This window comes from Acipenser ruthenus, chromosome 13 (assembly GCF_902713425.1).
Source record: "Acipenser ruthenus chromosome 13, fAciRut3.2 maternal haplotype, whole genome shotgun sequence".
NCBI classification, from domain to species: Eukaryota; Metazoa; Chordata; class Actinopteri; order Acipenseriformes; family Acipenseridae; genus Acipenser; species Acipenser ruthenus.
This window is the reverse complement of record NC_081201.1, coordinates 5413915-5440036: the sequence shown is the minus strand read 5'-3', so window position 1 is coordinate 5440036 and position 26122 is coordinate 5413915. Positions and strand designations below refer to the sequence as shown.

The 26122-nt window shown below is 39.8% G+C and overlaps 1 protein-coding gene across 13 annotated transcripts in view; it reads left to right on the top strand.

Moving 5' to 3' along the window:
- The window catches only part of LOC117418401 (transformation/transcription domain-associated protein-like), a 93044-nt gene that overhangs the window by 45797 nt on the left and 21125 nt on the right, over window positions 1-26122 (top strand). For all 13 annotated transcript variants that reach the window (XM_059035517.1, XM_059035515.1, XM_059035511.1 and 10 more), the window contains 9 exons: window positions 4036-4227; window positions 8008-8203; window positions 8441-8706; window positions 11261-11361; window positions 16433-16634; window positions 18260-18421; window positions 20530-20620; window positions 21187-21395; window positions 21680-21941. In XM_059035517.1, the coding sequence (XP_058891500.1) occupies window positions 4036-4227; window positions 8008-8203; window positions 8441-8706; window positions 11261-11361; window positions 16433-16634; window positions 18260-18421; window positions 20530-20620; window positions 21187-21395; window positions 21680-21941 (1681 nt within the window). The remainder of the gene's footprint in view (window positions 1-4035; window positions 4228-8007; window positions 8204-8440; window positions 8707-11260; window positions 11362-16432; window positions 16635-18259; window positions 18422-20529; window positions 20621-21186; window positions 21396-21679; window positions 21942-26122) is intronic.

The window sequence follows — 26122 nt, the reverse complement described above, 5'->3', positions numbered from 1 at the left end:
TAACGTGCCTTGTATATAACACTCCTACAGCATGTCCCCCAATTCCCTATACTAGTGATTCATGCAGTATTTCTACAGTAAATACAGTACCGGTGTTGTTCAAACTACAGTATTAACAACTTCTCAGTCAAACTTCCGTTTCTGTCTCTCCCTTTTGATACTGTATCTGAACTGAAGAAAAGCTGCGCTGGCACTTTATAACACAGACATCATATTCAGCATTCATTTTATAACTAAATAAATATTAGGCCTATTACGTGGTTATCTTTCCTAATGTATTTACTTTCTTGCTGCGAGAGGAGCTGCGGCTTTCTCCGGGAGATGAGACGCTTCGAACTGAACTCCTGACCGCTGTTTAGCCAGGTTATTTAAAGTTTAAAAACTGCTAATTAAAATGATCCACGAGTGGTTCTGTGATTGGACACCCCTGTGCTAGGAGGTGGTGGTTCTGTTCAGCTGCCTTACACACTTTGTCTCTTTTTATACAAGGACACAGATAGAGAGCTTGACATTGCTCTGATAACCTTGATTTTGAGACATCCAACCTCTCCCCCTCATCTTTGTAACTGCTTTACAATATTGCTGTGCAGCTTACCATGGCCTGTCTTGCCCCATTTGCATGTCAGCATTACATTTCCTTACTATACCAAAGACTTGGCTGCATGTCTCTGTACTGGACTTTCTAAACTACTGATGTTAGATGGATGTTATTAACCAGGTTTGATTGTACTTATTACAATAGATTGCACCTATAATTGCAGGAAATGGATAAAAAGTATGTGCCGTGGGTGGCAGGCATTGACAGAGGCTTTTTTTCTGTTTAAGTACATTGCTTTTTGGCGCCATGATGCATTAGAGTGCATTATCTCTGCCCACCCCCTTTCTACTCACTCTGTTCTGGCCCTAATGCCTTTCACTGAATGCCGCACACTTGTGGATCACTTAACCTTCCGCTACTGTCCTTCCCAAGGTTCCACCTTGGAGAGTACTCATCCGCAGGCTCCATATGCTTGATAAATGTTTGTGAGCCCAGCCTTGGCCAGCTTGAAATCTACTGGGGATACTCTGCAAACTGCATTTACTGCAGTCTACTTTAAACATTTCAGAATATGCTGGTGCAGTGTAATTGCACAATAAATACAACTTCGGACACACATAAATGTTGCTGATGCGTACTATATTTTGGCTAAACTAGAAGGAAAGTTACATGGAACTGGGTTACATATTGAAACTAACATTCTTAGGTCTCTCTCTCTCTCTCTCTCTCTCTCTCTCTCTCTCTCTCTCTCTCTCTCTCTCTCTCTCTCTCTCTCTCTCTCTCTCTCTCTAACAAAGAATTTTTGGAAAAATGTTTTGTAGCATTTCAGCAATTTTTTTGCAAAACTCCAAAAATGATAATTCAAAAGTATTCATACCCTTTGATGCTATGATAGTATTGTCTACTAATTTCAATATGATAATGCAGAACCTAATTCTAGAAAAGTCTAGAAAATGCTGGATTGTAGGTGAACATTCTTGGAGTATAAAAGCATAGGATGATTGCTGTCATTACCAATATGTCAATATGGGAAAAAGTAAAGACCTTAGGCAGAAAATTATTTATTGTCATAAAGATGGAGAAGGATACAAGATGATTTCCAAGCATTTGAGTATCATAATTGCAACTACTGTTTCTATTATCAAGAAGTACTCCATGGTACTGTCACAACGCTCCCTCGGTCTGGAAGAAAGAAGGTTCTTTCACCAAGAACAAGTAGAAGAATTGTGAGGAATGTTAATTTGGCAGTCAATCCAAGATTGACTGCCAAAGATATTCAAAGTGAATTGGCTGCAAGTGGGACTGGGGTTTCCATTTCAACCATAGGTCGAGTATTGCATGGTGAAGGTCTCAATGGTCTTAGGCCAAGGAAAAAGCCACTCTTAGGAAAACGTCACAAGGATTCCATAGCATACCAAAAGATACTGGCCAATCATCTGAAACCCTCCGCTACAAAACTTGGTTTAAAGCGCAACTGGATGTTCCAACACAACAACGATCCAAAGTGCACATCGAAGAAGGATAAAGTCAAGATTCTGGAATGGCCTAGTCAAAGTCCATGATCTAAATCTGATTGAGAATCTTTGGTATGAGTTGAAGAAGGCTGAGCACAAGAAGTCCTTGGAATTTGAATGAACTGGAACAATTTTGTGTTGAAGAATGGTCAAAAATCACTAAAGAATTATGCCAAAAGCTCATTGTCAAGTATCCTAATTGTTTAAAAGGGGTTATTATTGCTAAAGGTGCCTCAACTATCTATTAATTTCATTTTCCTTGTCAGGGAAAAAAAATTGCTGAAATAAATAATTGTAGACATCTGTTTCTTGTAACTTTTTTTTTTTTTTTTTTTTTTTTCCTCATCCACAAAAGCAAAACTTTTTCTACAAAAGATTTTCCCATAACTGTTTTTTGAGAAATGGCTATAAATTATAAATTTCCATTGGGTATGTAAACTTTTGACTACAGGTGTGTGTGTGTGTGTGTGTGTGTGTGTGTGTGTGTGTGTCTATATCTCCCCAACCCCATTCCCATTATAAATGTGTAAAAATGGATTGAGATGAGGATTGCACTTACTATGAACTTGGGATTTAAAGATTCTGTCCAGGTTAATTTGTTCTTATAAAAAGAAGACTAGACAGAACATACATTTAAGTTCTGTCTTTAAGTATGCTGTTCAAGGAATTCTGCAAAATCCATTCCAGCTTCTGTCCAGGGCAACATTTATAGCCCCCTTTTTTATTATAATTTTTTTTGTTGTTGTGTCTACTATTTATGGATCAGTCCTTGAATAATTGTCCAAACATCTGCTTGGAAGTGATTTGTTACTCCAGATAGACTCCCTAGCATCTGGAAGGCACACGGTCGAGATTGTGAAATAAGTTTTAAGGCCTTGAGTTTGAAGCAGGTAAAATTGATCAAGCCTGACAGGTTATGCTGGTGATGACTTGCACTCTGAGTAAAAGTGACAGCAACCGGTGACGGGCAGCCCTCTTCAGGCTGCGCTGCCTGGAATCACATTCTCTGTAATGAGGTGTTGACTAATGCAGTAAAGAGAAGTACTGAAAGCATAATCAGCCCTTCATCAGAGCTGGCTGAGGGAGCCCTTTGATCAATTCTGAGCTTAACCCTTTATCCCAGTCTTTAATGTCACTAGTTGCCTTGATTCTAGATTTAGATTTGTTGAAGGACCATCACGCTGAATTTTATGGCCGTTTATTATTAGGTGGATGCTGTGTTTTTTAAGGATTTAGTTATGGATACCGTGTAGTGTGTGTGTGTGTTTATATCTGTGGTAATACTATCTATGGGCTATGCAAAGAAAGTGTACAAATACAGTTTTTCTTATTGCATCAGCATCTATGTTGCTTGCTGAAGGATTGATCCCTTACTTACACTCTGGCTTTTAGTTTGTGAGTAAATGGTGTTTAACCATAAGACTAAATTACAAACCACTTGCCTTTTGAGTGCATTGTCCAGTCTCTGGTTGTACCACCAAAGCTACATTTTAAAGGAAGAATATCATAAATAAATAGGAACTGGGGTTAAACATGTTCATTCAAGTCATCCTACATGCACCCAGGTCGTTTCCTCTACTAGTTGAGTGACATCTGCATTTTGGTTTGTGTGAGATTAACAAAAGAGGCACATTTGACTCTGTTCTGTGTTTTGCAATGAATATTTCTTTCTCGGTGATCTGTGCTGAGTTTTGAATCCGTGCCTGATCCTTAAGGCACTCTTTCATTGCGGATCACCACGAAGAGCGTACCTGCTCTGTGTCAGACTGTGAATGAAAGAGCGGTGCAACACTGCACACAACCTGTGGGGCAGGCTAGGCAGAATCACTCAAAAGCACCGCAATACTTTAATAATAATAAAATATCTAGTAATATATTTTGTCCATTTCTTATACCACAAGGTCATTTTAAAAACTGTACATTCCAAGCCAGCGCAATGTCAAATAAATACAAAGCAACTTGTTTTTTTCCCCCTACCACTAGGTGGAGCTGAGCTGCCCCAAAGAGATGGCCTGGAAAGTGAACATGTACCGGGGCTTCCTGGCTATCTGCCACCCTGAGGAGCAGCAGCTGAACTTCATTGAGCGGCTGGTGGAGATGGCAAGCAGCCTGGTCATCCGGGAGTGGAGGAGACTGCCTCCCATCGTGTCTCACGTGCACACCCCCCTGTTGCAGGTTAGAGCACAACAATACGCACACAGCAAGTGCTCTGCATTTGTATATCCTAACCAAAAAACATGCAACTAAATACAAAAACTCCCTGTCTTTTGCAGCTTAGGGTGGCAGATAACTTGTTGTAGTCCATGTTAATCAGGGTTGGGGTCAATTCCTGTGGTGGTTGTTTGTGTGTTTTTGTTGTTGGGGTGTTTTTTTTTTAAATTCCAATTCCAATTCCTTTTTAAAATCAATTTCCAATTCCCGTTCCGTTTTAGTCAATTCCAACACTACATTGATCAAAATTGCAGCAAGTTTCTCACAGTTGCAACAAATTACCTAAATTGCAGTCACTGTTGGTCCATTTAAATTGTCTTCAAACGAAAACAGTTGAACTATCATCTAAAATATCAATTCCAATTTAATTTCCTTTGAAGGAATTTGAATTGGGAATTGATTTTGAAAAGGAATTGGAATTAAAAAAACAAGAAGATAAATAATAATCAGGAATTGACCCCAACCCTGATGTTAATACATGTGTCCACATTTCCTGTCAAAACCGCTCAAAAGAAAAGCATTGTCACCCGGCTTCACTGAAACTACAGGACAGTGGAATCAAATTTCTAAAAAGGTGCTCAGTGTCCGTAGCAGAGCGAATTGGAGAATCAACACGTAGTCCTATCAGAGATGCAGAAAATTAAAGTAAACTAAATATAAATTACCATTTTGACAGTTTTAAAACCTTGTTTGTTTAGTTGCCTTTTTGAAGCTGAATTAACAGAACAGTGGCTAGTTTAGTTGTTCCGAGTTACAAAGTGATTCCTACCCATGCTCTGGGAGGTTGCGCATTTTAAATGCTGTACGTGTGTTGTTTTTTTAATTGCTCAACACATCTTAAATCACTGCTGCGTTCTCTGGCCCAGTACTCCTACACAGTTCAGTGGAACCTGAGTGAATAGCTCTGTATTCACTGTAAAATATGTTTTGAAGGAAAATTGGTTTGATCAAAAAGATATCTGCACTGGGGGAAATGAAAAGACTTTGCCGCAGTCTAGCTAGAGGAGTTGTATTTGATGTAAAGTCTTGGCTAAATCCCTATTGTTTAATCTCTTCCTGTTTTTATATGACTTTTTAAAAGAGGGTGTTTTGTGATAGGAATGATGTGGCTTGATTTTTGATCAATTGAGTACAAAAAAAAGTAAAAACATATGCTGTTTAATGTTGCATTCAGTGCTACCTCTACATTTTACCTTTTTACTTTTAATTAATTCATACACTGAGTTATTGCTTGCAAGGGTTTTGTTGAAGTAATGCAATACTTGACCATTTTACAACGAGTCACTTCTTTCACTTTTATGCTCCTACATGAATTCAGGAGATAATCATGACTAAAGCAGTGTTCTTTTCAATAGCCAGCTTTATTAAAATTCATCATGCATTGCAAGTCTGACTGTCAAATGCTGAGCCTTTCTATCATGAACATAATCTGCCACGCACGATAGAAAGGCTCAGCATTTGATGTACGTTCTTCTTGCAGATCTGGAATTCTGGCAACTGCAACAGAATAACAAAGGTTAAATAAGGGAGAACTGTCAGTCTTTATTCAAATTGATATGTAGGCAACATTGCTGTACCTTTTCAGAAGACTACACTATGTTAACCTTGGTGTTTTACCTTAAGAAACCTTCTACTGTAAATATGCATGGACATATTTTTGCATAAGTGTGTTAAAAAAACATCGGTTGGATTGCTTTTATCTTTGCAACTGGATAACCATAAAGTTAAATTCATGTTTAATATGTACACGCATGTAAATCTACAAAATTTAAAAAAGATTAGAGGGCCGCAGAGTATTTATTCTGGATGCTGGGGAGCTTGGAGGAGGAGGAGAAGACCCCTGCTTTGCTCCAGACTGTCAGCCCACATGGGACCAGTCCATATTGATGTTACCAGCCTGATTTTGAATCTCCTTTATGCTGCATACAAGGGTGGACATGACCTCTTTTTACCTTTCCATTTAGTATTGTTAATACAGCATTCTTCACAGTGGAAAGGATAATAAGTGTATTTTGAAAGACCACTCTAGTACTAGTAGGTAAAACATTAACTCTCATCTTAATCTTTCTTAGTACACTGAGTTTTTCGAAGTCCTTTACTATTGCTGTGACTGCAAAGACTAATGAAATGATTTTTCTCTCCACTAACTCTTAGATAATGGGTTCTATTAATTATAAATCTCAGCCATATATTTAGAGACCCTTTTGAGGTAGCTTCTTCGGGTTATCAAAACACAGCATAACGTTTTCCCTGTCGCATACTTTGAGATGGTGCCTTCACATTTGCTGCACAGCTGTATTCTATGATTCACTATAGGCACTGTCCAGTAAAAATGAACAATTTCCCTTTCAGCATTTAGTCTTCAGCCGTATCTCCAGAAACTTGTGATATTCTGGTTCTATAACAATGGTCCGTAGAGATGAAACATCTTGTTTTTTCTCCTGCAGAAAAAATAAAATCTCATTATTACTGTTTGAAATACCTTTCTGGTATTTCCAGCCTCCCAGTTCTCTATCAATACAGTTGACTCATTACTTTTGAGAGCGAGTTCTTTTATTGTTTATTCGTAAAAGCATCAACAGCTGCAGACTCAAAGCACAAGACTGACCTGAGTGCAGGAACAATTTCTTCTGGACCAAACTCAATCAAATCGTCATTAACACCTCTTCCCCCCCGCCCCCCACCCCCTCGACCGTGCTACTGCTTTTTAGCAAAAGAAAAAGAGAACACGTTGTGTTCAACAGAAACACTAGCAATATCAATTAACAGATTTGTTAAAGCTAATAAGAGGCCAGGCTAATGGATTGTAGCTTGCCTTTAAATTTAAGGATTCTTACTTAAGGAGTAGTCATTACATGTCTTCAATCAAATTTGTTATAACTAATAATTCTTATTTTACAAATAAAAATCCAGTAATATGCTCCATCGTAGGCACATCATGTCCTGTATTAAGCAACACTCTATGAGTAATCAATTCCCTAATAGTGTTCCCTCTTTTTAAAAGCCATTTTAATGCTGAAAAGCATGTGCTGTGCGTGTCTCTTCCTTTTTAAAGTGGGGTTTTATAAAAGGGTTTATGAGGATTTCCAATATAAACTATTGAAAAGACAGGAGCCGTGAGTGACTGTATATTACAGCAATAAGTTTAGAGCGGCAGTAATTACTTTTCTGCATCCGATACTGATTGATTAAATACCTGCAAGAAAATTAAATTGGCATGATGAATGGGAGCAGACAATGAAGGTTATAACATTGCATGAGCTGACAGGTAATTGTGAAAAATATTATATTGACTCATTTATTTTGTTTCTAGGAATATGATTTTGTGAATGTGGGCCTGATTTTAGGACATTTTATCTTTTTAAAGCATGGATTAGAATTGAATACAATGTTATCAGCCAACTTTTTCATCCTCCAGATTATATGAACAATATTGCCTTTCTTAACACAGCCTAAGCTCATTATTGGTATATAAGGCCATTCAGTTTTAGCCAGTAGCTTTAAGCTTTTATGTCTCCTGCAAGTGTTTGGAGATGAACCTGTATGGAAGCTCTTCTGATCATTCATCATCTAAACAGACTTTGCTTTTCCATTGAACTTTCCAGGCACCAGATCCTTATTCGTCTAAAATCCTGTGTGATTAACTCTCTTGTTGTCTGTACGCTAGTCTGATAATAATGGCTGTGCAAGTGTTGCCCTTATGAGAATTTTCAATTACTTACCTCTGCATTACTGTTCCTGCAGGCTGCTCAGCAAATAATTGAGCTCCAGGAAGCTGCCCAGATCAATGCTGGCTTGCAGCCTGCCAGCCTGGGCAGGAACACCAGCCTGCACGACATGAAGACTGTGGTGAAGACCTGGAGGAACAGGCTGCCCATCGTGTCGGATGACCTGTCCCACTGGAGCAGCATCTTCATGTGGAGGCAGCACCACTACCAAGGTATCAAAATCCTCTGGAATACAGTATTGAAGGAAAAGAATTTTCAATTGGAATGCCTGCCTTTTATCTTAACCCTTTAAGGTACACAAGGAATTGAGCAGCTGTGCAAACGGTTTCTTCTTAAAATACATTTGAGAGTGATTCGAATATCACGAGGAAACGGACAATTTGGCTGAACTTTCATGAACTAGCAAAGCTTTTGTAACAAAGTAAAGTGCTTCTTTTTAAACCCCGAAGCCATCGTGACGGCCTATGAGGACAGCTCGCAGCACGACCCGAACTCCAACAACGCTATGCTGGGGGTGCACGCCTCGGCCTCTGCCATCATCCAGTACGGGAAGATCGGGCGCAAGCAGGGGCTGGTCAACGTGGCGCTGGACATCCTGAGCCGCATCCACACCATCCCAACGGTGCCCATCGTCGACTGCTTCCAGAAGATCCGCCAGCAGGTCAAGTGCTACCTGCAGCTGGCTGGAGTCATGGGCAAGAACGAGTGCATGCAGGTATGAGCTGTTACACCGCAGCAAAGCCAGGTGCAGCGTCTCTTAAAGGGCAAGTAGCGAGGTTCTGAAAAATATACCGTTACACGCCCCCACGTGTTGCTACAACTGTTTACATAACATGCCTTTTTGAAAAGGGCTTTGAAACAGACTTTAAAGTTATAAGTGTAAAAAGTTGTCAGGATGTTAACAATGAAAAGAAAAATTACAGGTACAGTATTTAAAGAGTTGTAGCAACACTTGGGGATGTGTAACTATTTTTTGGAACCCGGCTGCTTATTCTTTCGTGCTCATTAAAGATTAAGTAGCATGGCCTATAATTATGTACTCATTTAACCCTTAGCGGTCCATTTATTCAGCGCGTCTCAGTCTCGTCAGGTCCAATTTATTTTCACACGCGCAATTTATTTTAGACGTGCTGTTTTAAAAGTATTTTTTTTCACAGTAAAACAGGTTTAAAAGGCACTGCATATCAACAGGACACTCAGTACTGCATCTTCAGCCCTGCCCCACCCCTCATTCGCTGTATTTTTCACATACCTCTTGATAGTAGTGCATACCGATAAATCATCTCCTGATCACTTGTTTTATCACCAAACTCCTCAATAATGCGATCCAAGTCATTATTTTATTACTATAACATCTAAAAAAAGCTTTGCAAATGTCTGTGATATTCTGTGAGCGCTGGATGCAGAAGCAGCTATCTTGTTTGTTTTATGTCCGTGTTATCTATGTGATGCCAGGGCTATCTGTATTCATGAGATACGCCACTTTTTTTTTTTCGGCTTCTCTCGGCTCCTATCAATTTCACTCGGCCATTGAATGGTTTTCTCTGCCTTTTCCAGAGAAAAAACCTGTTTTTTGCGTCTTTTTGATGATGTCGGACAGGGTCTGACATTGGACCGGAAAGTGAAAATTGCAATGTTGGACCAGGTCCGACATTGGACCGCAAAGGCTTAAACTTTAGCATGAGACTCACTTTTCTCAATACATGCATACATAGGGTTTCATAAGAGTGCTGTGCGAAGTTACGATTGCTTTGGGAAATGCTGCTGCACATTTCTTCTTCTTCTTTTTATTATTATAATTTTTCTGTAAACTTTACTATTTTATAGTCTTAAACACAGTGGTGGCGCAATGCCCATGTATAATAAGGTCATGACTGCTAACCTAAATTTTTTAAATTGCTAACCTCCATTTTTTAAACAAATTCTACCACTAGTACATTAACAAAATAAAACACCATCAATGCCAAAACAAACAGTGGCTTGCCGAAGTTTTATGCTTTGAAGACCAGGGAAAAATGTGTGGAAGTGTAGAATAATGTAAATACTCTTTGAAAAACTATAAGCAACATATGTTTAGTATGTGGGATGTTAGGCAGTATAGACTGATAGCCCTCAGAAAGCAGAGGTTCGTGAGTGATGAGGAAATCATCCAACTCCACTCTCCAAAAAAGCCAAGTGAATTTTCTGCTCGGATTCTTAGTAATACATGTCGTTTTCCTGCGCCTCCCACCACCAAAACAAGTTAATAAAATAAAATAAAAATTTGTTTAAAAAAAATTTACTTTTTACATTTTTTTAAATTCTGTTTTCCAAATTTACTCAACACCTCTTCTCCAATATAAACACTGCTAGTTCTACAATTTCTGTGTCATGTCACCATAAATTATAACAAATAATATACACCAAAACTGTACATATAAGGCTGTAATTCTGTCTTGTTTCTTGTGACATTGAGTCGCACCCTTGTGATTTGTCACCATAAACCTTCAATAGAATTATAGCCTTATTATGCACAGATGGGTGTATATTATTATTATTATTATTATTATTATTATTATTATTATTATTATTATTATTATTATTATTATTATTAATAATAATAATAAAAAAAATACTAATAAAAAAAATACTAATTTAAGTTGTTTGCCTCCCCTTTTATTGGATTTTACTCTTGTACTTAAGTTGAGAGGAAAAGTTGAGAGGAAAAAAATGATCTGATGTTAATAACTGGAGCTAATTATATTGGAAAGGTGATTCCTATTAAGCTGAATATCATATTAATGACTTCCTGTTTTAATTAATCAGTCAGGGCTCACCGAGCTCTCATTACGCAAGGGAGAGCCGATTTCATCTTGTGAAATGGAGTTCCAACTACTGCCTGTTACACTTTCAGATTAGAGGCTTGCTGGCCTTTTAAACAAACAGTCTCCCTCAATGTCGTTAGATTTTAATGCTGACTTTACTCTCTTTTTGGTGTGTGTGTGTTTGGACCATCCTCATTGTCCTTCATGTCTCATACCATAGCAGAGGGAAGCTATTCGACAAGCAGAAGAGCCTCTCTCTGTCTCCTCAGCACATACGTGTTGCAGAGGATTTCAGAACTGAATTGAAGGTGCACTGTGATAAGCCCTTCTCTGCTTGTGTGAAGCATAACTTCAGGTCAGAACCTCTCCGCTGACAGGTTCTCCATTCCGACAGGTGGTGACATAGTTGATAAATAGACAAGTCCTTCCCCAGCTCTTCACTGACTTTTCTGCTCCTCCTTACAGGGCCTGGAGGTCATCGAATCCACAAATCTCAAGTATTTCACCAAGGAGATGACAGCTGAGTTCTACGCACTCAAGGGGATGTTCCTCTCACAGATTAACAAGTAGGTCCTCAAATATATTTAACGTTTTATATAGACGGGGGATAGTTCCTTTTCAAGTATGAAGTGTAACCATTACCAGTATCTTGATGCCATTTTGGCGACAGTTTTTTAGCATCACCATAGCGAAGGCTGTCAGTCCTTGCTAACTAGCAATCAGGCTTCCCTCAGTCTCGGCGAAGTTCCATGGTCAAGCCCTGTCTAAGCAGCGGCTGGCCAATTTGCCCCCTCTGGAAAAACTCACTGCCCATTCCACCAGGGGCCTTGCAACTTCATGGGCTTTATTCCAGGGTGCATCTGTCAAGGACATCTGCAATGCAGTGGTGTGGGCTACTCCCCATACCTTTAATAGGCCCTACAGACTGAATGTCGTGGATCCTTAAAACCCTGGTTTTGGAACCAGAGTGTTAAGGGCGGTTTCCCAGTCGGCCCTTACAACACAGGCATAGAGGTAAAACTCTCCCTCAAATGTTTCACCCCAGCTATTTGTTTCTGGAGTTCCGAATGGTAACACACAGGGCAGCCTTGGGCTTAGCCTTGTAGCATTCCAGTCATTCTGCAATATTGCCCTTTGCGACAGCTTTGGTGCACTCACCCATTCGGTAATGATTACCTTTCTTACTTGAAAAGGAACGTTAGGTTATTATCATAATCCAGGTTCCCTGAAATAGAAATACAACCATTAACCTCCCAGGTCGCTGCGTCCATTATTGTATCAGGCTTGAAGGAGGCGGGGCCAGGACCATGACTGCGTCACAGTCCCCTAAGAGCAGCTTTGGTATACAATGTTCAGGTTTTGGGTAGGTAGGAGGTAAATGCCCATTCTGTAATGGTTACATTTCTATTTCAGGGACCCAGGATTATGATAATAACCTAATGTTTTTTTGATTTACAACATTTTATACGCACTAAGCAAAATTCTCACTAAGATTCTCTGTAGCTTGGAGTGAAAATTTGAACCTCTTCCAAATCCTTGCCTCAGTGCATGGGGTACACTGTCTTACTTCACCTTGACCTGGTTGACCATGGGGACCCTTCACTGTCATTTCACATTGATCTGGTTCACTGGCTCTGTCTGTTCTTGGTAAAGAAAGACAAAGGATTTTGAAGCTCAAACAATAGTCTCCCTCCTCAAAAGCCGCTCCTGCCTAGAATGGATCCACTACTGCTCAAAGGACTAAAGCAGGACTAATTGCCTCCAGACAATAAATAATAATTCTGGTGCTACCTGACTGCATTCCAATCAACGGCATAGTTTTTCGATATAAATGAGCCCCGACTTCCTCAGTTAATCATTTATTTTAAAATCCATTTGATAAATAAACATTGTTACTTTAAGCCACTGACAAGTGATTAGTTACAGTGTGCATGAATTAATTATCAAACCTGCCCTGCAGTTAAAAATCAATATGACGGCAGATTAATAATTAGAGTACTTTAAACCAGAGCAGCACAATTAACATTGGACCTGAAAAATCAATCGCTGTTCATCTGCAACTATTGTACTATTGTACTAACTATTGCATATAAGTTGTGTAAATATTTATAATGGCAAGTAACCATCTGTCTTTAGGATGTATGTCTTCTTTATGAGTTACTTGCATTTTTTCACGCTTAGTAGTTTTACATGCAATGCACAATGCATAGCATAAGGCCCATATTGTTTTTCCACCTCTCCATGTGTCCCCTGCTTGATCTTGTAATTCAGTCACATTTTGTTATAAAAGCAGGAACTCCTGTAACCGCAGTGGAATTTCAGTCACGCTGTCCTGCCTAAATTCATTATTTAAAAAATAAAACAATATGTGGAAAGAATGTCCTTTAAACAGATATCTGGCATGGAGACAGTATGCTGCCTAAATGCAGCAATTTGTTCGAGTTACATACCAGATAACACGTCACTGTCCCAGCTATGGGCTAATAGAGCCGGAGGGTCATTTGGTTGCAATGGCAACCCTCGCTGGAAGGCCCTGGGTGAAAAAGGTGAGAGAAACAATGCCGAAAGAGTCATCAGAAGTGTCAGAATGATAGATCACGTGAGAGGGAAGGAGAGGAGGCAAAGACAGGAGACAAAGCCAGTTGTTAGAAATAGAAGGTGGTGATAAAGCAAGTCATTTATCAGGCTGCTGCCACTGTAATCTGCATCGTTCTGCAGCCTGTGACACCTGAAGGCGCTTTGTGGAAGGTATGAATAAAGACATTTTTGGAAAATAGGACAAATGGGCATTTTATAACCTGCAGTTTTGACAAGCAAGGTTGTGAAAGCAGCGGCATGCTGGCCCACCACTACAGTACATCATTTTTTTTTATGCTTTGTACAGTGTAATGAATGCCTGCAGTGCTTGAGTCCTGCAGTACTACTAATTTCGATTTGACAATAAAAGTAACCTCACTAAAAAGTCCCCATTATGGCAGATAATCCGCATTAGTGGAAGGAAGATCTGACTTGAGTTCTTATTACAGTACAGATTAAATCACTGCATTTTAAAAGCAATTCATCACAACATGTTGAGGTACGCGTAGATCAAAGAAATCCAGTGGCACAGGAAATTTGTGTGTGTATGCGTGTGTCTTTTTGTTTAAAGTCTATAAAAGAGCAGAACGATAGCATGTGTTCAGAGTACAGGCGCCACACTGTAATTGTGCCTGGTCTGGAGACCGATATATTGTTCAGCAGTGATGTGGACATCTTTCCACACAGAACTGGGCTTCATATTAACCAAACTTGTTTCAGGTTATGATGTTATTTCTGTAAACACTTTTGATTCAAATGAAATTTTCATTGTAACATTATTTTTTACTTATAGATTTTTAAAGAGAATCACAATGTATCTCAAAAGGAAATATGGATTTTGAACAGCCATAATGCCTTTGCAGCGGGGTTGGCTTACTTGTCCTTCGAGTTTATTAATTCAATTACTAAACTGAACCAGGTAAATCTTTGACTGTCCTAAAGTACTCACCACACACACATTTTTCACCTACTGAGCTTGTGGTGGAATGTCCAGTTACTGCCAATTATTTCTATGTTTTTTTTATTGCAACGTGGTGAGCACGCCCCTCGTTTTGGCACTTTTTCTTATGTTCTTAGTCCACAAAAGTTAGTGGTAGTCACGTGTTGAATGGGAGATACAATAACAATACATGAAAATCTTTGAGCAGTCCGGGCTGAACAGATTTCAAATCGATTAGCAATTTGCAGCCTTGCTCATCCATGGTATTTAATTTGCACCCTATTGATATATTTATTTATTTATTTATTTATTTTCTCCTTATGGTGGTTGCATGGTCAGATGGATGTTAAAAGTTGTGTGGACAAACTTTGCGGTACTTGTGGTTTCCAGGGCTGAATAGGCAGGTAACAAAGAGAAAGCTTCTTTGTGCAATGAAATAAAAGAGAAATACCAACACGTGTTTTCCCAGCTGCACTATGAACAGCATTGCAAATGTCTGAATATATGAATTGCTATATTAAAATGTAAGCAAGTATACCTCTGTTGAAAAGCTCCTGAGCCTTGTAGCAACACCTCATGCAGTAAACTTGCTTCTTCAGACTGAATTACGAGCCACATGGTAAACACACAGCCTAATGCTAAGCATGTGGTTAGTCATATTAATTCAGTGCCTCATTTATGTTTCGGATCTGGTACGGTTCTGAGCAGTTACAGTGATGCACCTGCTAGAAGAGTAAAACCGGGCTGCTACCAGATCATCACAGAACTATTTAAAAAATGGCAGATGTGTTAACAAAGGGCTTTTTACCTGGTTTAATTCCACTACACATATGTAATTTCCATATGGCCATATACAGGGTGATTTTGGAAAGTAACTTTACCACATCAACGCACCATATCATTGATGTGGTAAACTTACTTTCTAATCACCCTGTAAATGGGAACACAACATCTAACGAACAAGGTGGATCTGTCCTTTTTAAATATATTCTGATAGAGTATGTGACAAAGCAGCAAGGTACATTGCTCAATAAAAATACAGGTCCAAGTATTTTTTCTAGTTCATATTGCCTGAAGACTTGAGTTGGTTTTTGTCCTGACTAGAAACCCTGAATATCTGAATAACTGAATGATGGTCCTTGTGGCTTGTGCTGTAGTCCATTCATAATCCCTTAAACTGTTACAGGTCTGTGGGGAAGGGGCTTATTAAAGGTGTATAGAAGAATAATCAACTCTATAGTCATTTGTAAAAATCTCTGTATCGGCACAACATTTCCTAACCTCAGCAGTGTTTAATGTATAATTTCCTTTTAACTCTGCATGAATATCACCAGCAGAACCAGACATCATTGAGATTACCTAAGCGCTGGCAGAATTTACATTGCCATTATCGGGGCATGTATGGTGACATGTGCTGCTCTTTTGAATAACCAAGCGTTTTGGATAGGTAATGGTAGGGCTTTCTACGAAAGTGCTTGATTTTTTTTTTTTTTTTAAAGATCTGTAGCCGCATGCATTTTTTTCTCTCCTCTCAAACACAGTAATATATACAAATATTTCCATCAAACTGTACAGTAATACGAGGCTCAAGCTGCTTTTTTTAATTGCAACCTGGCTGCAGAGAATATTTTGTTGTCACAGAATGATTACCACATAGTGTACTTTCAAAAGGCTTTTAGCCCTATTCATGTGCGTGGAAAGGCATTGTGAATGTAATGAATGACATGAGGTACAGTGTGTAATAGTACCTAGAAAAGGGAAAGAAGTAAAGCATTGGAAGCTTTACACAAGCATGTTGCAGCCATCATGAGGAATTGTGATTTTTTTCACAGCATTTTCAAACCACTCAAGTTTCTATTCCCTCTTGCATTCCTCACCTTACTAGAACTGAAGAGAACAGGCATAAGAAAGAAATGCAAGATCGTACTGTCTCATCAACAAAAAGTCGTACATTTTGAACTCCCTTTTATATCATTGAAAGAAGGTCTGTTCTGTGAAATATATTGTGGTTTAAAAAAACACACAAAAAAAAACACATTTTGTACTTCACTGTATTTTCCATCTGTTTTTTGTTCATTGCAAGTCCCTTTTTAACCCCTGTGCTCCCTGTCTGTCTCCAGGTCTGAAGAGGCGAACAAGGCATTCTCTGCGGCAGTGCAGATGCATGATGTGCTTGTGAAGGCCTGGGCCATGTGGGGCGATTACCTGGAGAACATCTTTGTGAAGGACCGGCAGCTCCACCTTGGCGTCTCCGCCATCACCTGCTACCTGCACGCCTGCCGTCACCAGAACGAGAGCAAGTCTCGCAAGTACCTGGCCAAGGTAAGAGCAGGCCATTCACATGCTCCACGCAGAGCACACAAGCCTCTCTCATGCATCTGAGAAAAACAAGTCGTGCCAGTACCCCAGTGCTTTCCTTACTTCTGTCCCCATAAGAAACAGGAAGTTAGTTCAGAATAATCTTTTTTTGAAAGGTACTGTACAGCTTTCCTGTAGTCTTTCCTGTCCCTAATAGAGGATTGCAGTATACCTGGTGCTCCTCATCGTGGTCTGCAGTGTGTATGTTGGTGTGCTGTGCAGTTGTAATTCATGGGAATAGTGTCTGGCTGTTTAAATCATTGAGCTCTTGTGTTGGCCCTTTGGTAGCTTTTGAAAACAGGATCCTGAATCAAAGCTGGCTTTGTAAACGTTTTGAAAATGTTAACACCAAAGATACTGATACTGCAAGTGTACCTTTTAAAGTATTGTTTAGGTAGTGGGGGGCCCACCATTTAAATACCCACTTGCCAACGTGACCCCCCATGTCATAATTAGTTTTTTATTGTGTATCATGAATTACTGTTTAAGAGTTTATTCATCTCAAGCAGGCCAGTAGGTGTGTATATACTGCACTTATCCAGTTACCTGTAGGTTTGCAGTTCAGAGCAGTTTGCCAGTTGTCAGGATAGTTTTGTAGATCTCCATGCTCAGCTGTTCCTTGACTTCCCTTAGAGACCGCCTGCAAACGTGGCAATTTGTGCTAATTGTGCTGAAGGATTGGGTGATGTGTATGACTAGGCTGCAACCCACCAGCAGTGATTTCACTTAGACCCCCCAGTGTTACAAGATTGAAATACATTTCAGTAACTATCAGCCTTTGCTGGAACTGAATTGGTAACCTAGAGGCTAAAGGCTTAATTTCCCATTGACATCCATTACATGACTCTTTGAACTCCACAATCACTTTTTCATGTAGTGACCTGTACAGAATAAAGTAACAACTATAAAATATAAACCCGCTATGCCTTCTGCTTCTACCGCCTTTTTTTTTTTTTTGGCTAGTTTTTAATGAGCATTTGGATGTGTACAGGTAGAAAAACAGTGTGTGTAAACTGACCCCAGCAATTTCTATGTGATGAATGAGGAGAGATGCTCTGCGATTTATCAGGAATTACAAATGAGCCATGGTGCCTCTTAGGCTTGGGGCAAGGTTAGATGTTTAGTATAACTGCATCGGAGGGAAAAGGTTACAAAGACTCGTCAACAAAAACAAATGGGAACGTTCAGGAATCCCTGCAAGCAAGGAAGCAAGCAAGCACGAACAAGCAGGAGTGTTGAGGGTGTTTGCTCAGTGCATTCAATTCTTTGTGCAGCAGACCTTCTGCTGTCGAGCAGAAACTGTTCTTTCTTGGATCTTGGTTCAGTGAAACAAATATTTTTGTTTTCCTTTAGCGATTCTTCAGAAGGAAATTACCCCCACACTTGCTTTTTTTCTCAAAGTTAATAAACATGCTTTTAAAGTTAATAATGAATTACTCGCTTAACTCGCCAGGTTATTCTTGATTACACTTTACACTCGACTTTAAAAAAGGGGGAGGGAAACCATAAGTACCAGGATCTTTAATTTTAATGCTGTCCAAATAGAGAGTGATTTACATCTTGCTTGTTTCTTTCCCCACCCTCTCCAGGTATTGTGGCTGCTCAGCTTCGATGATAAGAATACCCTGGCTGATGCTGTCGACAAATACTGCATTGGAGTGCCGCCTATCCAGTGGCTGGCATGGATCCCACAGCTGCTCACCTGCCTGGTTGGATCAGAGGGCAAGCCACTCCTGAACCTCATCAGTCAGGTCTGTGGGTGTGTGCGCGTGCGTGTGACATCGGACACTAATCAAGATTAATACACTGCATTGATTCCTTAGAAAGCTGCTCTTTTAATAAATTGCATTTATCCACTTAGGGGTTTAGATGAGTTCCATTTTCCTTTTGACAGTTTTAATATTTTTTTCCTCTCTAGAATTCATTTTTAATATCACGCAGCAGCATACCACTGGAATTCAATTTAAAAAAGGACTAATTCATGCAGTGTAATAAAAGCATATTCATTCTGCATGATTTAGAGCACTCAAACTTCAATGAGCAAGAAGCTACAGTAAGTGCAGCTGTGCTTTTTAGTAACTCTGCTAACCACCTCAATAACGTGGAGAAACCTTCCCTGAGGATACAGTATATCTAATCTTTTGCAAATCCAAAATAGGATGCGTGTCGGTCCGCTCATCAATATGTAATAACACTACGGACATCCTTCATCACAAGTTCCTGAAGGCTTGCCCAAATTTTGTTAGAGACCTTCATCACCGTAGTAGAACCCAGCCGTGTGAGCCATTGAAGGTTTGATCATGATAACCGTACTTCCATATTTGCATTGGATAAGTATTGCTTGCCTACCACGTTGCTGGTAGACTTTCCAGTTTTTTGTTCCCTGTTCCTGAATCGCATAGCTTGTTGGCACTAAAAGGGGCAGCATCCACAAGAGTGTCACGCTTGAGTGAGCACAGCCTTCAGGACTGCTCATCCTGATTCATTATTAACTACAAGTGGTTCCTGTCTGTGGACTATTTATTGCATTGATTTTTTTTTTATTTGTTTGTTCTCCAAGCATTCTCTATAAGGCTTTCAAATATTCATGAAGGAGAGGTGGGGGCACTTTGCGAGAGAGTGCAAATGGGAGATTGTACTTCCTATATCACATTGAAGGCCACAGCCTAATCTTTGCTCAGTTTCTCCGCTCTAATGGGGCTGATCAACATACGTCTTTTCATCCTAAAAACCTTACATTAGCATTCCATTAAGCTTTTTTTTCTGAAGAGTGGTAAAACCTCAATTTGATGAAAGGTGGTTCTTCTTACCCTTAAGATCTGTTCTTCACCCTCCTATCAGCCAGTAGATGGTGTAGGGTTACTCTCTAATGGGCTAATTCATGGCGCAACGCTGCGATTTGAGCAGAGCTGTGTCCTGATTTAAAAACTAGCTGGTGTCATTATGCCTTTTCGTTTCTTCCCTCTGATTTTATCTGCTTTGTGAGAATGCAGCGCTCGGCATTCTCACATTATGGTGCCTCTTAAATTATACAGCAGTACGATCACGTGATTCTAATTTAGCTGTCCTTTTGGATGTCTTGTTGCATGCACACGAAAAACAAAAAAGACCACTTTGATCTATTTAAGGACACAACCTGAAATAGTTGGCAAGTGCATAATCAATTCTACCTGCCCCTTTCTGTCTTAACATTGACATAAACCAGCTTTTGTGCTTTGCGCTGCATTTTCCTAAATGAGAATGACTGCATTACCTAAGGCAGCATGTTAAACTCTTGCAGATGAAACTGCAGGTAAGGTGTTGGTGGTATAGCAGTTTGTACATTGTCCTTGTTGGGAGGATTGATTGAAACAAGAAATGTATTTAATTGACCAACTGAGCTTAGGGTCTGAAATTGGTAGAGTCTGTTTTAAATCCTGATGTCTTATACTAGTTAACCCCACATGCCATGCTTTATTTCCTCAAACATCCAGGAATACAATTGATATATGAACAAAGCAGTTCAATTTAGGTATATTCTAAGGTTTATGAATATGGCTCTTTCATATTACATTTAAGCAGCTTAATCTTTTTGGCAGTTAACACAGTGCTTCATTTTTGTCAATTTGGTGATTGTTGACATGACCGATCCGACAGCAAGTGGGACTGAAGCCTTCTGGTCTGCTCGGCATTACTGTGCAGGGAGACACCCCTTGTCTGGGGATGCCACATTATCATCTTCAAGCTAGCGACGTTTCTTTAAAACTCTTCACACTTCCATTGTATTCACTGCAGTTACAGCTATTGTGTACCACCCTTCCTTTGTATGCAACTAGTAGATCAATTCAAGCTGTTGCATTTCATTTTTTCTGCCCTGTAGGTTGGACGCGTGTATCCTCAGGCCGTCTACTTTCCCATCCGGACCCTGTACCTGACACTGAAGATCGAGCAGAGGGAGCGGTACAAAAGCGGTGAGGCTCCATTGGGCAGGGCTGGCCGAGGAGGCATGACAGGACCCAGAGCTGCAGTGTCACATGGCCCTGCTGTACCCTCCTTGCTCCCTGAGCCCACCCTCAGAGATTCTCTAAGTATCCTCAGATACTCTGATTCACTGTCTGTATTTGCAGTAGCCCATTGCTTCGGGTCACAATTTTAAAGGAAGTATGCTGAGACATTTGTTAGGACTAAGCCCATGCGCTAATATTTTTTCAATATTTGGCTTGTTTTTTTTTCTTAATGGGTTTTTGTTGATTTAAGTGAAAACAAAACTTGGCAGACAATTGAATTACATTTTTATGTGATTTATGAAAGCTTTGTTTGTTCATGTTTTGCTCATTTACAGAGCATAACCTCTGAATTTTTATAATTTATACTGATGGCTTGTTTCTTTTTCAATGGAAAATCAGGAGCAATCTTGCTGAAGGTCTCCAAAATAAACCAAACAAAATTAGGGGTGGGGTGTGAGCAAATATAATTTGAATTGACGTTTTCGCACCTACAGTACAGCCTATATTAACTCTCCATGCCTTTCTTTCAGACTCCGGCCAGCAGCAGCAACAGCAGCCCAGCTTGGTTGGCGCCCAGTCCCACTCTGCCTCGGACCCAGGGCCCATTCGTGCGACGGCACCCATGTGGCGCTGCAGCCGGATCATGCACATGCAACGGGAGCTTCACCCCACCCTGCTCTCCTCGCTGGAGGGCATCGTGGACCAGATGGTGTGGTTCAGAGAGAACTGGCACGAGGAGGTACTGGTGACAACATGGTTAACTCTCTGGTCTTGTCTTTCTGCTGTAATTCCAATCTCTAATACATGAATTCTTCCTTCACCACTGAATCTGTTAATGCTCCTTATGTGGTAGTTTTTGATTATTTCAGGCTAAAACCAAATACAGTGTAATGCAGATGTTTGTTTTTTTCTATTACGGCGTGGTAACCAAGGTTTCACAGTCCCCTCATTAGTATCAGCAAAGGTCTTTTGAACATCTTCTGGTTCTTCGCTTGTTTAAGTACATTTTTGTATGTCCTTCAGGTGCTGCGTCAGCTCCAGCAGGGCCTGGCTAAGTGCTACTCGGTGGCCTTTGAGAAGAGCGGCGCCGTGTCGGACGCCAAGATCACGCCGCACACTCTCAACTTCGTCAAGAAGCTGGTGAGCACCTTCGGCGTGGGCCTGGAGAACGTCTCCAACGTGTCCACCATGTTCTCCAGCGCCGCCTCGGAGTCACTGGCACGCCGGGCACAGGCCACCGCTCAGGACCCCGTCTTCCAGAAGATGAAGGGCCAGTTCACCACAGGTCAGAAAATAGCAGTCTTTCAAACAGAGCTCACTTTAGCCATGGTGGAAAATATAGCAGGGCTATCGGCACCACCTTCAAACCACTAGTGCCTTTTAATGTAAGTTAGTTTCGAGTTGTAGGTTTAACCCATTAAGTGTCAAATTAGAATACAAGCTATATTTGTGTAATTTGAAACCAATTTCTAGTAATTTCTACTACCATTATTTATACTGTGTACTGTTTTGCATGTTAACTTTCTTAATCTGAAATAGTTACATTGGAAAATAATATAACTATGTTGATGCAATATGCAGATGTTATGGTTGAAAATGCAGATTTTGAGATGGTATGCTTTTACAAATGCACATTTTTAAAGGCTAGTGTGACCTCTGCCTCATGTTGTTATTATTTTTTTTCTTTTTTTTTCTTTTTAATTCCTTCCCATTGCCGTTGCTTCACAGTAAACAGTGGCTATAGACTAAGCAATAACATGAGGTTTACTTCAGCCTTATTGTAGCTGAACGAAACCAAACAAAAACTGAAATTTAACTTTAAACACTTCAAATAAAACAAATGTGGAAATGACGTAAAATGAAGGGGACAAAAAGACTCACTGTTTGGGTTCTCGTTTATAACATTCCACATAACAAAGTCTCAACAAAAGATATATAATATATATACAATCTATATAAAAATCACTACAGCAAGTTGGGCACTATTTCAGCAAGGCATTTCAGAATGATGCGTGCCTTTTTTCTGTCATGAGATGCTTTTTTGACCCAGATAGCTTTCTATAGAGAGCACTATGCTTGCACGCGCATAATCTGGATTGTTTACTGTTTGCTATCTAAAACTTTTAAATAGAGGCTCAAGAGCTGCTGTGTTGATCCTGTGTTTTTTGTGTTTGTTTTATATATATTAATCACGCATATCACACAGATCTATTTTTCATTTGCCATGTGTGACAGGATGGCTGAGTCGGTGACGTCACGGCAGAAGCAGGAAGGTAAAGCACTGCACCAGGCACTGCAGTTTTCAAATAATAAAGACGCGGCATGCCGTTTTATTTTTAAATAACAAAAATAAAATAAATATTTAGACAAAAACACTGTGCTCACAGAGCAAAATAAAAGGTTCAAACAGAAACAAATCTCGAACACCAAATAATAAATAATACAGGTCAGGCTGGGCTGTAGCCTTCACTGTTCCTGTATATATTCTTTTAAGTTTTGATTTTTCTCTCTCCTCTCTCTCCTCGCTCTCTACGCTCCTCTCGTACACCCACCCCGAGCTGGAGAGCTACAGGCTTTTTATACCCGATTAGCAACAAAATTAATCACTTAATTAATTCGGGAGATGGCCACCAAGCACCAATCTCGCCTCTGCCAGAACACTTGTTAAAATAAACAAACAAACCCTGCGGCGCTTCGCCGTCACAAATACATAAATAAAACAAAACAAATACAAAAATACACTGCACAGGGGCGGAGGGGGAGACCCCGATCTAAAAAAAAATAAATAATATGTACAGGGCGCTCTACCGCCCTGCTACACCATGTTTGAAACTGTAGCGCAACTTTTGGTGAGGCGGTAAATAAGTGCAAGGTTTTTTTGTAATTTCTGGGGAAGACTAACATCTGAATTTCATATCTGAGTACATCAAAAAATATTTGTTCGGATAATTGTCCCAGCACTATCCTCATGTGAGGACAGTAGTACTTAATGGGTTAATCGCTAACTTAAATAGCTGCTACTTGTTAATGTTATACTGTGCAATTAACCTGTTTTGCTAAAAAAATAAATAAATAGGGTGTCTAATTTTAAACTTATTTGAAACCTGTTTTAAAAAAATAAAAATAAAGTGGGGTTGCAGTATATGACTTTCAAGTACATGTTTGAAAATGCTGGAATGTTTGAGGTGCATGCTTCGCCTCTCTTTGCAGTTGCATCTTTATCCCTGAGGTGATAATAAAAGTGCAAGAACCGCTGTGTAATCGGTAGCACCTCTCAGGCTGTTAATTGTTGCATCATTAACCACCAAAACATGGCACCAGACCACCTTTTGACACGGAGTCCTGGGAAATAAACATTTCCTCTTTTTTGATACCATGCCAGGTATTTCAAAAGGATGTGTTATTGAGAGATTTCAAACCCTGAGTATTTAGACAAGGATTGTCTGTGTGAAATGTTTAAGGCATAATAGACACTTCTTCAGATTTCAGTCCTTCAATCTGCAGGTTATTGAGCAATTCAATTGAAAAGTAATTTCTATGAAAAGCTTTTCAGATTGTCTTGATATGAAGCATATCAGTGTTTAGATCTGCCACCATTTAGGTCAATTAACGTTTCTGACCATAATGGTCTCCAATCGGTCTATCTTCCTAATACGTTATTATACAATGCTTCTCTGTGAAGCAGCAACTTGCGCCTGTGTTTCTTTCTGGTTGTTTTCCTACAAACACTGTAGATGCTTGAGAGTGAACAGTTTGCTAACCCTGACTGTAGAGGGTATATTATTATGATAAACTGTTGCATTATTTCAGGATCTTATTGCTTGGAACTAGGCAGTACAATGTAGAAACGTCTGTGCTAGATTCTAAGTGCCAAAAAGTTCAGTACCACTGACATGACTTCCGAGTCAAGTTTTAGGCTTACCAAAGTCAGCATTGTGTCTAAGCAACTATAAGCTGCTTAAGTATTCAAAAAAATGACTTGCAATGTTTGATTTTAGATTGACCAATTAGATGCAGTGTCTATAGATGTTACAATTTTTTTTTTTAAACAAGTTGTAAATTATACAACCAAACTAAACAGGAAGTGAGCAGCAGGCAACTGTGAACAGGTAAGTGTTTTCTGCTAAGCTGTGGTGCAAAAATAATAGATCTAATGGGATTTGTGGAAAGTTGCTTGCAAATGTGGACGTGACCTACATAGCTAACTGTCCATTGTGTTTGGCATGATGTTATCTCCCAGGCACAACAGTTGCCTGACAGTAAATAATACCGTATGATTTAATTTAATGGGAAGCGGCCACCAAGCCAGGGAAGGGACCGCATTATGGTTGGCACGACACTGATTGTTCAGAATTTGCAATGAATCAAAATGTAGCTGCTTTTCTGTTTATACTTTTGTTATTCATCTTGACGGGAGTTTGAAAGCCTCTAGAATTGTTTACATGGAGTTGCAGCCCGCAGGCAGACTTCGCTGGCTTTGCGTGCATCAGCAGCACTTGTGCTTCTTTGTGTTTCGTCTCTTATGTTTGCCTATAAAGAGGAGCTTGACTATTGAACAATTGTGAGAGTGCTTAGGGAATGGTTCATTGAAGCATCTAAGGGGATAGATATGCCTGTGAGCATTTATTTATGGGGGTTGTGTTTATGTATTGCAGGGTGGCTGTAAAGTCTCTTGCAGACTGCACATTTACCACCCAGTTGAAAGACGCTGGGTGTTAAGAAGTGGTGAGTGTCCTTGTAGGAATGTTAGGAACCCATCCCTTATTGAGCAGTTAATCCAATTACGTGTGTAGGCATCATCTGCAGACGCCCTGTCACCCTGCTTGGTTAGTACAGTTTTGTTGATGATCCTCTGGGTTTCACAGTTCTGAGGTGTAGTCCAGTGTGAAGTAGCCAATTGGTTTCTGTAGTCACTTTGCATACACTCCAGTTATTATTGTTACAATAATAATAATAAACTTTATATAGCGCCCTTAAAAGCAATCGTCTCAGAGCGCTTCACAGAACAAAGATAAATTCAACAAAACAGCAAAAACAGAAAGAAAGAAAAGGAAATCATAAAAATGCCTTTGTAAAAAGTATGTTTTCAAGCTAGATTTAAAAACACTCAAAGTTGCTGAATCCCTGATCTCTAACGGAACGGAGTTTCACAGTTTTGGGGCATAGCAACAGAAGGCCCTGTCGCCCATAGAGTGCAGGCGAGCAGAAGGGACACACAACAGTAAGATCTGTGGAGCGGAGGTTGCGAGTGGGTGTGTAAAAGGCTAAAGGATCTGACAAATAAAGCGGAGCCAGCACATGGAGAGCCTTGTAGGGCTGGAGAAGGATTTTAAAATCCACTCAAAACCTAACAGGCAGTCAATGCAAGGCCTCCAACACAGGTGTAATGTGATCCCTAGAGCGTGACCTAGACAAAATTCTAGCCGCAGAATTTTGAACATATTGCAATTTGTTGAGAATGCTGTT